The 13,648-nt window shown below is 38.8% G+C and overlaps 1 protein-coding gene across 2 annotated transcripts in view; it reads left to right on the forward strand.

Annotated features, from left to right (window-relative positions):
• Window positions 1–13,648, forward strand: part of PTPRM (protein tyrosine phosphatase, receptor type, M) — a 704,023-nt gene that overhangs the window by 167,700 nt on the left and 522,675 nt on the right. For both annotated transcript variants that reach the window (XM_011994359.1, XM_011994360.1), the window contains exon 4: window positions 8,278–8,356. In XM_011994359.1, the coding sequence (XP_011849749.1) occupies window positions 8,278–8,356 (79 nt within the window). The remainder of the gene's footprint in view (window positions 1–8,277; window positions 8,357–13,648) is intronic.

The raw sequence follows: 13,648 nt of genomic DNA on the forward strand, positions 1-13,648 counted from the left end.
TTTGACACAAACAAGATAAAGTTTTTGTAAATGGGTGTGACCCACCTTTGCATTTCATTTAAATCAAAACCAGAAGGATAGACTAGGTAATGTGTGGGAGGACCAACGTTTAATCCCCTTTGTTCTAGGGAACTGACTAATGACTTCCACCAGCACATTTTCCTGGGTGAGTATCTGTGTTGGTAAGCAAATCCCCTTTCTTTGCTTACACATAGCAAGGAAAAGTGGCAGCATGGAAAGCTAATTTTGCTCTTCACTGAAGCAGGGAGGATCAGGGAGGCTGTGGTGTTAAACTGCTTCCCCATCTCTCTTGTTTGGCAGACATCTGAAGGATAGCCTGATGTCAAACCTCTCAGAGACCAGCATCCAGGATGGATTTTCATGAGCAAATGAGAGCAATAGTCAGTTTAAATAATTGGTTAACCAGTTGTTTCCTCTCTAAAAGCAAATGGCTTTTCCCACAGTCTCCAAAGGCTATAGGGATACAACATCTTGTCTCCTGAAATGTTATTAGTTGAGATTGAATGAATGTTGGTTCTCTCTATTGTACATTTTCTTACATCCCAGGGCTGCAAATATCTGGAAGTTACCAGCAAAACAGTGCTTTGAAATGGAGACTCAGAGTGAACCACATCACGTGAATAGAGTTGATTCTCAGTTATTTGCAGCAGTTGTGTTCTGTAAAATCACAGAGAGCACTGAATTCGTGAATACGGAGCTACTTCTATAGGAAATACGGGGTTAGGTTCCTATGAGCCTTTGGTCACACTATTTTTGTAATGTTTTTGTTTACTGATCAATACATCACCTCATTTTATATGTGTTTCTGTTGAAAGATGCCGTATTTATGTTGTTGATTCATTAACTTTGAACCTATGGCGAAGGCCCATAGCACTGTGACTCATGCTGACTGGAGTGCCTCTAACAGGTATTTTTTCCTTAAGGCTTGTCTTCGCCTCCTTGCACTCTCAGGAGCACTAGACAGCCCGGAAGCACTGTACTTGGGTTCATTTTAAAAAGCAACATCACCCACAAGAAGCACAAAAATGGAAAAGCATGGCACTAACTAGACCCCCGTAAGGATACTCTTTTATGGTATCAGAGCTGAAACAAGACAGAACGTTGCCCTGCCTGACGTCAGCTGGGAACATGTGTGTTGAGCAACTCACATTTTTTGCTGCTCTGTGCATGTCCGCAGATACCATGAAAGCTTTGCAAGTATTGATTTTTGGAGGTTACAAATAAATTTTAGGAAGTAGGCAAATTCACAGATACGAGCCTTGAATAATGAGGATTGACTGTATTTTCTGTCAAGCCAAGTCCAAAAAAAGTGATACAAAACTAAGTTCTGTGTTGTGACAAAATTATTTCATAATAACATGACTCTGTGATTCAGACCCACAGCTTTTAAAATAATCACAATTTACATTGGGCTAAAGGGCAAAAACATTTTTCCTAAAAATGTTTGTTTCAGTAAACACAACAAACAAAAACCATTTAGTCCAAATTTAGCTAACACCAAAGAAGAGGGTATAAAATGAGATCTTAGGGTAGGTTTTAACATTGAAGTGTTACTAATTCTCAGTAGTTCAGTGTCTTTATAGAAGATTTTTGACTTCTAAATGAGTTAGGTTTTATTTTATTTTATTTTTAATTTTTCTGATATTTTGAGGCCTATGAAGTAATTAATTTTTCTGGCTTTGTTTTGGTATATTGCAAGTATGTATTTTAAACATTTGATAATGATACTACAAACTTAAGTGGGTATTTAGAAAACCACACACGTAATATAATTGAAAACAAGGCAAGCCAGGGATAGGGTCTTCTGATTGCTGGAATGTGAGGCTCACCCGTGGAGCACAAGGCATATTGTATTTAGCTGTGATAAAGTATTGCTTTTGACATGGGCTTTTTTGTTAACCAGAGTAATGATGGTGCATTGGTGAGCCAAGCAGGAAAGTTTTCTCTAAAAACAGGAGGCTGGATAGTAAATATTTCAGGCTTTACAGGCCAAACGCTCTCTGTGGCAGCTACTCAACTCTGTTGCTGTTGTATGAAAGCAGCCATAGCCAACATGTAAATGAATAAACGTGGCTTCGTTCCAATAAAACTTTATTCATGGACATTGAAATCTGAATTTCATATAATTCTCATGTATCACAAAATAGTCTTCTTTCTGTTTTCTCCTACCCATGAAAACTATAAAAACCATCTTTAGCTTGTGGGCAATATAAAAACAGGTGGTGGGACAGATTTGGCCATGGGCTGTAGTTTGCCAGCTCTTTTATTAAACTTCGTGTTGTCAAAACTGTGCCATATCACTCTTCCCAATTGCTATATTTCTTATAAATCTGGATGTAAAAATTTTAGAACCTGGGTATCTATACATGAAAAGAGATGTGTGTGTATATATACATATGTATGTATGTATATGTATTCTATATACATATAGTCTCTCATACTTGCTAGTTAGGCAGTTTGGCAACATGAAAATAGTCCAGACTTGGAAGCAAAATAGATCTAGGAATAGACCCAATCCTGTAACTACTTGTGTGGACTCGGAAAAATTACCCAACCTTTCTAAGTCGGCTTACTTATCCCTGAAAGGGAGCTAATGTGACCCACCTCACATAATTGACGGGGGAAAATTAGATAATGTATGCAAAGGATACCTGGGACATGGAAGTATACAAATAAATAGGTTTTTTTAAATTACTAAATTATTCTTTTTGAAGAAAAACTTGGTACATGGCTCCATAAGAAATTTGAACCTTCTGATATAGAATATTTTAAATATATTTTGTTCTGTTTCATAAAAATGAACATGACACATTCCCAGATCAATTTCTTACACGTTTCTTTTTTCCTTTTCCAATGATACTGTTGGTATTCTCATGTTACTGTTTCCTCTGACCTCAATCTTTTTCGACCTGGATACTGGCATTTTCAAACATTCCTGCGATTCCCACTGGGTTCTGCACACACTTGGTATAGTTCACTAGAGCAATACCTGAGAGTAGTTCCTTATTTGACAAAAAAAGATTAATTTTGCTTTTGACACCTTATAAGGGCACTGGCTAGAAAGGTATACATAATGAAAAATTTGCCGGATATCCAGAGTTCACAACAATGGAACCTTGAAAAGAATTCCAAAATCTCTTTATAAGAAACGTATTTAAGATGACCCTCATCTTTTGAGCTGCATGTTTGTTTGTTTGTTGTTTTGATATGGAGTCTCACTCTGTTGCCAGACTGGAGTGCAGTGGCATGATCTTGGCTCACTGCAACTTCCGCCTTCTGGGTTCAAGTGATTCTCTTGCCTCAGCCTCCCGAGTAGCTGGGACTACAGGCGTACGCCACCACACCCAGCTAATTTTTGTATTTTTAGTAGAGATGGAGTTTCACTATGTTGGCCAGGATGGTCTCGATCCCTTGACCTTGTGATCCACCCGCCTCGGCCTCCCAAACTGCTGGGATTACAGGCCACTGCACTCGGCCTGAGCTGCATGTTTTAATCCTCTTGTTTGTTAGAAAAAAAACCAAAGGGAAATCTCTTAATGGTTGGGTGTTTAAAATAGGTAATCTCAGACTATTGTATAGCGTCTAAATTCAGATAGCTTTGTTTAGTCATATTTATTTCACAATAGGAAACTCTCCAGTACAGCTCATGCCTACTATCTAATTGTAGTATGTATTGAAACAGTTGTATACTAAGTTGTAAACTTGATGAAGCAGCTAATAAAACTTGTACTCATAAGTCCCTTAACAAGTTTCTAAGAAAGAACTAGAAAATGGTTTTAATAAACATAGAAGTTATTGCTTCAAACTTGTGACACAATTTAAATGTATGACAGAGACTTTTATTTATATATTACGTATTAATTTTGTATGTATGTATGGATAGGCATGCACACATACACGGATCAACAAAGAATGTTTTTCTCTTCTTGACTCTGCAATTAGCTTTAAGTCAGTGCTTGAACCTGCCAAGTTTGAGAAGTTTACTTTTTAAAGTTTCTAATTAAACTCAGAGGGGGCAGGAAACGTATTTGTAATCAGATGCTGTCCTTCTTTGCCTCTTGATATTCTAGTTGGAAGACTGAGGGGAGCAAATAAAATTGCAAATAGAAGCTTGTCTTTAATTCTTTTGGCCTTGCTGACAAGTCATCTTGCTGGGAAATCTGGGGCACATTGGCTTGTTTCTGACACTGTCTTTGCCTCTAGTCCATAGGGATGAAGGCAGATAGTTGCTGGGAAATCCATAAGTTGTGTCACAGGTTTCCTGGCTTGTTTAGGGAGGAAGAGGCATGATTCTGTGGCAGGGAAGGATCCCATTGCTATGAGCTGTGTTTTTTGAATCTGTAATTTGGCCATTGCTGTCTTGTTCTATTCTTTCATCATTCATGTTTCTTGTTTTTTCCTTAACTAAAGCTTACATTTTATAAAACTGTCTGCATTGCTTAGATACTCCAAAGCATGTGGTAGATATTTTATAAATATTTGGACTAAAAGACTCAGAATTTCTTAGCGTAAAACTTCTGAGAGTCATCCATTCTTTGACATGGTGGATGAAAAACAGATCTGGAGAAGTCTAGATGGCTCTTCCAGGTCTCAGATCGTCTCTGCCTTTTTTTTTTTTTTTTTGCACTGTCTTTTGCTTTGGTAGGGGTATGGCCCTGTATAGGTTTAAACAAAATATTATGGATTAAATTTATACATACATATCAAATTAAAAGTCGATCCACATGAGCATGTCACATGTGTTCTAAAAGGTAATGCATTCCCTTCAAAGAATAAGGATAATTCCATGTTTACTAGAAGCTTCAGCCATTGTAGTTAATAAAGCAAAATAAAATTTCAATATGAAAGTTAGTTTTGATGAGGAAAGATTTCTTCCGCTCTTCTATCCATGATGTATTCTAAGTGCTTATCACAGTGCCTGGCAGAGGGGTGGCACTCAGTAGAGCCTTGAGTTCATTGAATGAATGAATGCGTGAATGAATAAGAGGGAAGAAGGAAGAGAGGATGGCAAGTGGAATGAAGGAAGGTCTGATGAACATTTCTGCATTTGGTTTTCAAAATACATTTTCCTAACCACAGCAACCGTCCTCGTGTGTGGCTGGTAGTGGTGGCATCAGCAGCCACCCCTCGGCTGTCCCTGCAGTAGCCATTGTATCAGAGCAGCTTGCAGATTCCTGCAGTGCCAATGGTAGCTGTTTCCCAGGAGACAGGATGTGACTGTTATTCAGGGGACCTGTTTTGAGGGCCTCAGGAATGCTTTTTCCTTTACTTGTTCTCAATATTCATTTACCTTTTGTACTCCCAATTGTCTTCTTACAGACTTTAGTAGTAGAGAGAGAAATTAGCAGGGTCCCATTGCAGGAATATCCATGCATATTTTCCTTTCTCTTGTATTGACAGTGGAAACAATTTATTAAACTTACGAACAGGATGGAGTTTTATTTCATTTCTGTTTTTCTGTTGTGCCTTTCCTCTCCCCTGTGTTATATGTTACTGTATTAGTGTTGTGGCACAGCGTCATCTAGTCTAGCAAGAGTTTCTGAGATGGCTTCTGTCCCTGCACTCTAGGAAGCCTCTTGAGCTTTTCCACTCTGGGCTCTGCTGATTGCTTTCTCCAGGTTCACATCCATCGCATACACAAAATAATGCAGGCCTAGGATCAAAGTTTTTGTCTGAGCAATGTTTAGAAGTGAAAACATCATATTTGGAGTCAGAAAAATTGAGTTTAAAGATTGTATCTATGATAGACTCATTGCATTTATGGACAATTACTTTGTATCTGAAGTTTTTCATTTTTTTTTTGAAACATGAAATTCTTGATTTTGTATGAACTAATGAGATAATGGAATGATATCTTCCTAGTGTATGTAACATATGTGCTTAGTAAATGTTAACTTATAATTACTTTTATAAATTGAAATTGTAATGGAAACCATTGTAGAGTCACATGCAGTAGTAAGAAAAAAAGGAGATCCTCTTGAGTACATGTTACGCCATTTCCCAGAATGCTAACATTTTACAAAACTATGGTACAATTGTCTTCTGTACAATTGTACAAATATATACAATTAGTTCTGTGCAATTTTGTTACCTGAGTAGGCTTGTGTATCTCCCACCGCAGTGAAGATGCTAAACAATTCCACCAGCACAAGGAGTGGTGGTGATGTCCTTTTGTAAGCAAACCCATCTCCCTTCTGCCTCATCTTCCTCCATTCCTACCCCTGGCAACCACTAATTTGTCCTCCATTTCTAAAATCTTAACATTACAAAATGTTCCATAAATGGAATCAGAATACATGATCTTTGGGGATTGGTGTTTTTCACTCAGCATAGCTATGGGGCAGTTGACCCAAGTTGTTAGGTACATCATTAATTCGCTCCTTTTTATTGCTGAGTAGTATTTAATACTGTGGATGGACCACAGTATATTATTTACCAGTTGAAGCACATCTGGGCTGTTTCTGTTGTTTGGCTATTATGAATAAAGCTCCTATAAACACGATGTGCACAGATTTTTATATGAATGAAAGTTTACATTTCTCTGGGATGAATCTCCAAGAGAGCAATGGTTAGGTTGTGTTTTAAGACTTACCATCAGGAGTCATGGTTCCCTGGTGAGATAGTTTCATTCTGTGTGTAAATGGAGGTAAAAATAACATTCATGTGGATCTTTTAAATGATAGCCTGACAACTGACACTTAGTAATCAATTAATCAGATTAAGAAAATTGATAACCCTTTTACTCGTTCGTTCGTTCGTTCTTTTTTTGAGACTGAATTTTGTTCTTGTTGCCCAGGCTGGAGTGCAGTGGCACAATCTCGGCTCACTGCAACCTCTGCCTCCTGGATTCAAACGATTCTCCTGTGTCAGCCCCCTGAGTAGCTGGGATTACAGGCTTATGCCACCACGTCCACCTAATTTTTAGTAGAGATGAGGTTTCACCATATTGGCCAGGCTAGTCTTGAACTCCTGACCTCAGGTGATCTGCCTGCCTCGGCCTCCCAAAGTGCTAGGATTATAGGCCTGAGCCACCATGCCCAGCCCTGGTTCCTTCTTTTTTGCCTTAATTTCTCTGAAGTGGCTCCACCATCTCAAAAAAGTCTACCATTCTTAGAACCTCCAGGCATGTAGGCCTTTTCCTCTTCTCTTGCTTCTCCAACTATCAAAGAATAGCTAATGCCCTCTTGATTTTGCCACTGTGGACATTTTTATATTGTTTTGCTCTTGATTCATAGCTCTACTGTCTGATGTTCAGTTGTCATAGTCTCTTCACTGCATTATTAATAGGCTGTGTTTCCTTGTGTCTCTGTCCTAAAGTGAAGTCTTCTGCAACCCGGCCACAGCTGACCTTTGTGTCAGTAGGTCCCAATTCTCCCCTTGAAGGCCATGGTCACGATCACCTCAGGGCCTTCACGTGTGCCCAGGACTGAGCCTGGTCCTCCTCACACTATTAGCACCTTCTCATCCTGCAGCTATTGGCGCAAATTTTACCTCCTCATGGGAGGTCCTCCGGGTGTGTATTCTTCTAGTACCCTGCACTCTTCTTTCATTACACTTACTGTATTTTTTTTTCACTTATGTAAAACTTACTACCCCACATGGTCCAGTGTGGTCAGAGAGTTAATTTCAGAACCTTCAGAAAAGGTTTAGATTACCTAAAGCAATCTAAATCTTAAGGTTGTCTCTGGATGGAAAACAACTACAATCCTAATGTGTGTATGGCAGTGGGTTTAACATACAGTGCAACCTTAAAAGTCTTCTTTAGACTTTGTTTCATGTTCAGGATGTCTCACAGGCTCGACTCTGGCTTTGGGTGGGGAATCCTTTCTATTTGCCGAAACTCGTGGAGAGGGAACCCCAAAGCCTCTTCCATCTCCATGTCCCCATCTCCCATTCAAGCAGTTTACTCACCAACAAGTTGCCGTCTGTGCCAACTCACTATCCTGTGAGCTTCCTTTCTTTTCCTACGGTGTACGTGCCATCCCCCACAACCCCATGAAGTATCCTTTCACTGTGGGTTTTCTAAATTGGGCTTCTGTCTAACTCATTCACTACCTATTGACCTCCCTGAAGATTGGGGTGGAGTCTTACCTATCTTTGTAATCTAGAACCTGGAATATTGACTAGCAGATGTTAGGCACATTAATGAATGAATTGGTGAAAGAATAAATGAAATTATATGTCTTATATATAGCAGATACTTGAAAAAAGTTAGACGAAATGAATAAGTAATGTAAATCTTTCTTAATTTTCCAGGTGATTTTTGAAGTGATAACTTCTGGACATCAAGGCTATCTCGCTATCGATGAGGTGAAGGTGTTAGGACATCCGTGTAGTAAGTTGTCTTTACTTGTAAATATTTGGGTACATCATTGGGGGCATATTTACATGATGAATGAAGAGAAGGGATGAAAACCTGTGAAGAGGTCATCCTGCCAAGACACCTCCCTGACAGACCTGTATGTGTTGGTTTGCCAGCCCAGAAATCCAAAAGCATGTACTTAGTGTAAATGCCATGGTTTGTATAAGTCTAAGTATTTTAAAATTTGGTTCAGGAATGGGGAATCAAGGAATTCTTTGGCACGCTCAGACATCTTTGCAAAGAACCTGTTTATTTGTTGCCATGGACTTTGGAATTCCCTTTTCAGTAGTAGCACAAGGTTAAATATTGAGAATCTGCATTTTGTTTCTAAGTCCAGTATGTTTTTGGCACAGTTCCTTAGTATTTATTACATGGTTTCAGATGATATAGCTGCAAACAGGCCTGGGATCTGTCAAATATAAGATACCTACCTAAACCTGGGGATCCCAGAAATGGCCTGCTCTTCATCTTTTAAAGATTAGTACTTTAAAATAGTACAATTGGTGATAAGCGTATAATTTTAAAAATATCTACTATGAACAACGAACAGTTTATCATATTTGTATGTGAACCTTTTTCCTTAAAATAGTGCAGATTGCTAGATCTATTTCTCCCCAAACCCCGCCCCCCAGGGGCCACCACAGTGGTGAGCTGGTTGTTGCACCTGTTATGGTTTCTAGTCTGCACACAGCAATAGACTGTAGCTGCTTGAAGCAGAAAAGGCATCCTATTGAAAGAGAATTGGAGGGCAGTGGTATTCCTGATATCACTGGTAGTCTAGGCTCAGATGATGAGCAGGCCCACAAAGTGAGGCTATGCAAGCAGCCACAGTAACCACTATGGCAGTGGAGCCAGCCGCGAGGTCAAGGGGAGCTGGCGCTGTGTCTCTGCGCACCTTACCCTTGGAAGATGACCCTTGCCCTAGACATTCTGCACTGACTCTGGGCCTTGGCATCTTTAGCTTTAGGTGCAAAACCCTGAGGGGCATAGTCAGAGTGAGCGAGCTAGATCACACACTCATTCATGCCTGGCAATTGGTGTGACTAGGCACGTGAGTTGTTGACTTTTCCCACTCTGTCAAGGGAGCTGGGCCTCAACTTTTACCGAGAAACATACAGTGCCGAGCAACTGAACACTGCAAATGTGTGTGTGTGTGTGTGTGTGTGTGTGTATGTACACTCTTTCTCATAATCCCCATGGGTTTATAAAAGCAAAAAAGTAAGGATTGCCTTTTGTAAATGCTAATGAATGGTTTCTAACCATACAAATTTCTCTGTATTCCACCTTTTTTTTTTTTTTTACTTAGTGTTAGATGTTTTAGGTCAATCCATGGTATTCTATCATATGGATTTACTAGTTCTATTTTTCTAGTATTTTATGAACATTTAGTGTTCCCCCCCATTTTTCTATATTAAATATTGCTGCAGTGAGCGTTATGGATGTGCCTCCTGGTGCAGTGTTGAGAGCCTCAGTGGAGTGTGTTCTTAGAGGCTGAATTGCGGGGATGTAGTGCAGACACATTTTTAATTTTTTTGGATGCTGCCAAAATGCTATGAAAAGTGTCTGAACCAGTTTATAATCCCACCAGCAATGCATGGTGGCTTTATTTTCCCTATATCTTTGTTCAAAATTGATGTCACCAGACTTCAAATTTTTGACCATCTGAGGGATGGTAACCTGCTTTATTTTTAGGATCTCTGGCATGAAAGAGAAACTGGCTAGTTCATACATTTCACGGGTCTTTCCTGATGAACCCTACCCAAAATTATGAAAGAGTGGCTATATCTACAATAATAAAAATAGAAACATTTGCAGGAGTGGCTCAGCTTTTTATTGCATGGATTCGAATAGATCACCAGGACCCTCTTTGTAAGCTTTATAGAGAAGGCCTGTGTGGTTGTTACCTGATGAAGGTATCGCAACACAGGTGTCTAAATTCCATCTAAAGGGGTTTTGCTGTCTCTCATATCTTTATTTGGTGCTTTGAAGCTTGCCAAACGTTGAAGATAACAGAAAGCAATCATTTGTTCATTACAAAGGCAGATGTTACTTTTGTGTCATGTTACATTTGTCTTTTCTTCTGTTGTCAGCAAAACTGGGGAGTTCAAGAAGATTCCTGTCCCCTCCCATTTCCCCAGGAAAACCATCAAGGCTGTACCTAATTGAAACAGCAGGGTAAATTTAGGAGCAGAATGCAATTACCTGAGCTGGAACTCAGCCAAATCCTTGGAGTAATAGCCTCCAGCTAGAAAAGTGCCATGAGATCTTCTAATATGCACAAAGTTCATGGTCTCTGATTCACTTCTTACTAGGAGGTTAAAAAAATAAGAGCCAGTAATTGCATGCCTACTAAGTGCTGAGCACTCTAATGAAATAGTCTGCCTCCTTGTTTCTTAGAGCAGACAGAGCTCATGGCAAGGCAGGTGTACTGGGTGCAGGTGTGGTGGCTGAGTCAAGGCTGCACATGGCTTTCTATTACATATCCTGGGCTCCTTCTTCCACATCTGGCCACTAGCCAACATAATAGCTCCTGAAGTGTAGCCCCTTCCATTTTACTGGATTTTAGTCATTGTGTGCAGCAAAGACCTAAAGACTTCATGCTTATCAGTGCCTTCCTAAAACGTGTCTCATGCAATTTTGTTCTTCCCATAGGAGATAGCTTCCTATGACTATAGAAATGGTGTTTATGTTCTCTCCTTTGGAGAATACCTGTGCTAATACCTAACTGGCTTTGGGAACTGCTGTGAGGGCACAGAATTGCAAAACAGGCTCTGTACCAAAGTGATGTATGGTACAACAGCGTTGTGAGCTGTAAGCCTTAAATGGTTTTGATGATAGCTCTTCCTTAGCTATGTTTTCGTGAATCTCTAAGTTAATGGGGAAAACATGCAAATAAAAATTTTAAAGAAGGCAATAGTTTGTTCTTAAAATGGAAAGCTTTACAGGTAATATTTTATGAGATTTCTTATCAGGATTTCATAATAATGAATTATTTTGAAATTTTGATGTTCATTAAATTTAAATCCTAAAGTAGCATTAATATTTTATATCTAAAACTATGCTTTCCAAATGGCTGCAAAATTGCTGAATCTCATTTGCTTCACTGTAAAGGCTCTTATTTGGATTCATATAGGTTTATGAGTAGGCATTACAACATTTTTTAATATTAGATAGTCTGATACAAGTATACAGTTGCTCATAAAGTTGACTTTAATGTAGTGACAATAAGATGCAAGATCAGCCTGAAATGTGGAGATGACTGTGCAGAATCAGCAGCTCTCTAGCGTACAACCACTTCTGATAAACAGATAATTTTTGCATTTGGTATGCACACTAAAAATATATTTGGAATTTGGTTCAATAATCCTGGTAAGAAAAGAGGCGTTTTATTATAATAGCTTCCTAATGTTGTCTCCTGTTCTTAAATACATTGTGAGCTGTGCATATATGGGCATTTCTCTTATTACCTTGTGGTACTGATAATGTATTTTTATGTCTTAAAAGCCATATGTAATTTTAATAGATTTATTGACATATCACTCACATAATTTATCCATATTTAAAGTGTACAATTCAATAGTTTTTAGTTTATTCACAGAGTTATGTAACCACGACCATAATCAGATTTAAAATATCTTCAACATCCGCCAAAAGACCCAGTACCCGTTAATAGTCATTTTTCACTTTCTCTTGTTACTGGTGGAGGTTGTCCAGGTTCTTGGCGTCTTGAACAAAGATTTGGACAAAACGCACAAAGCAAGGAAAGAATGAAGCAACAAAAGCAGAGATTTATTGAAAATGAAAGCACCCTCCACAGGATGGGAGCAGTCCGAGCAAGTGGCTCAAGAGCCTCATGACTGAATTTTCTGGGGTTTAAAATACCCTGTAGAGGTTTCCCATTGGTTACCTGGTGTACACCCTATGTAAGTGAAGTAGTGGTCCGTGATCAGTCTGATTGGTTGTGGGAGGGGACCAATCAGAGGCTGAAGTGAAGATACAAAGTTACACCCTCTGCAAAACATCTGATTGGTTGCAGAAAGTGACCAATCAGAGACTGAAGTGCAGTTACAAAGTTATACTCCTATGCAAATGAAAGCTTGGCCCAAGACCAGCCTGATTAGTTGTGGGAGGTGACCAATCAGAGGTACTTTCAATTTTTCATCTGCCACCCAGAAAAAGTGGGGAGAGGCAGTGTGCAAAGGAAGTAGTTTCTGGTCCTTTTGTCACTTGGGTGTGGCAAGTTGGGATTTTCCTTTTGATTTAGTTCTAGGAAGTCAGCATGATTTGGCCTTAGGTTCCCTGCCTCTAGACTCTCTTCTCCTGACTTACTCTGGCCACCACTCCTAGCCCTAGGCAACCATTAATTTGCTTGTCGTCTCTGTAGATTTGCTTGTTCTCCGTATTCATTTAAATGCAGCCGCACTATATGTGGCCCTTTGTGTCTGGCTTCTTTCACTTAGCATGTTTCAAAGTTCATCAGTGTTGTAGTGTACATCAATATTTCACTCTTTCTGAAAACTCTTTCTTAAAAATAGTGTTTTATTGTATGGATATACCACATTTTATGTAAGCATGCATCAGTTGATGGACATTCAGGTTGTTTTCACCTTTGGGCTATTGGGAATAATGCTGCTGTGAACATTTGTTATCAGTTCTCTTGGGTATCATTCTCTCAGACATATACTTAGGAGTAGAATTGCTGGGTCACATTGTAACTCTGTTTTTAGCATTTTGAAGAACTGTGAAGTTGTTTTTTAAATTGGCTGCACCATTTTCCATTTCAAACAACAGTGTATGATTTCAATTTCTTCATATTCTTGTGAATATTTATGTCTTTAAAAAAATCATAGCCATCCTTGTGAGTTTCAGGTGGCACCTGTTTGTAGTTTGGATTACCTAATGGCTAATGATGTTGCGCATCTTTCCATGTGTTTATTGGCCATTTATATATATGTTTGAGAGAAATGTCTATTCAGATCCTTTCCTCATTTTTAATTGAGTTATTTATCTTTTCATTATTCAGTTGTAAGAGGTTTTTATATATCTACATACAAATTCCTTATCAGACATATGATTTGAAAACATTTCCCCCCAGTCTGTGAGTTGTTTTTTCATTTTCTTGATGGCATCCTTTACAGCACAAAGGTTTAAATTCTGGTAAAGTCCAATTTTCGGTTTTTTCTTTGATTATTTCTGCCATTTCTGTTATTTGGAGTTGTATCTAATAATTCTTCTAAGATCATGAAGCTTTTCTATGTTTTTTCC

Source organism: Mandrillus leucophaeus, unplaced genomic scaffold (genome assembly GCF_000951045.1).
Source record: "Mandrillus leucophaeus isolate KB7577 unplaced genomic scaffold, Mleu.le_1.0 Scaffold453, whole genome shotgun sequence".
NCBI lineage: Eukaryota > Metazoa > Chordata > Mammalia > Primates > Cercopithecidae > Mandrillus > Mandrillus leucophaeus.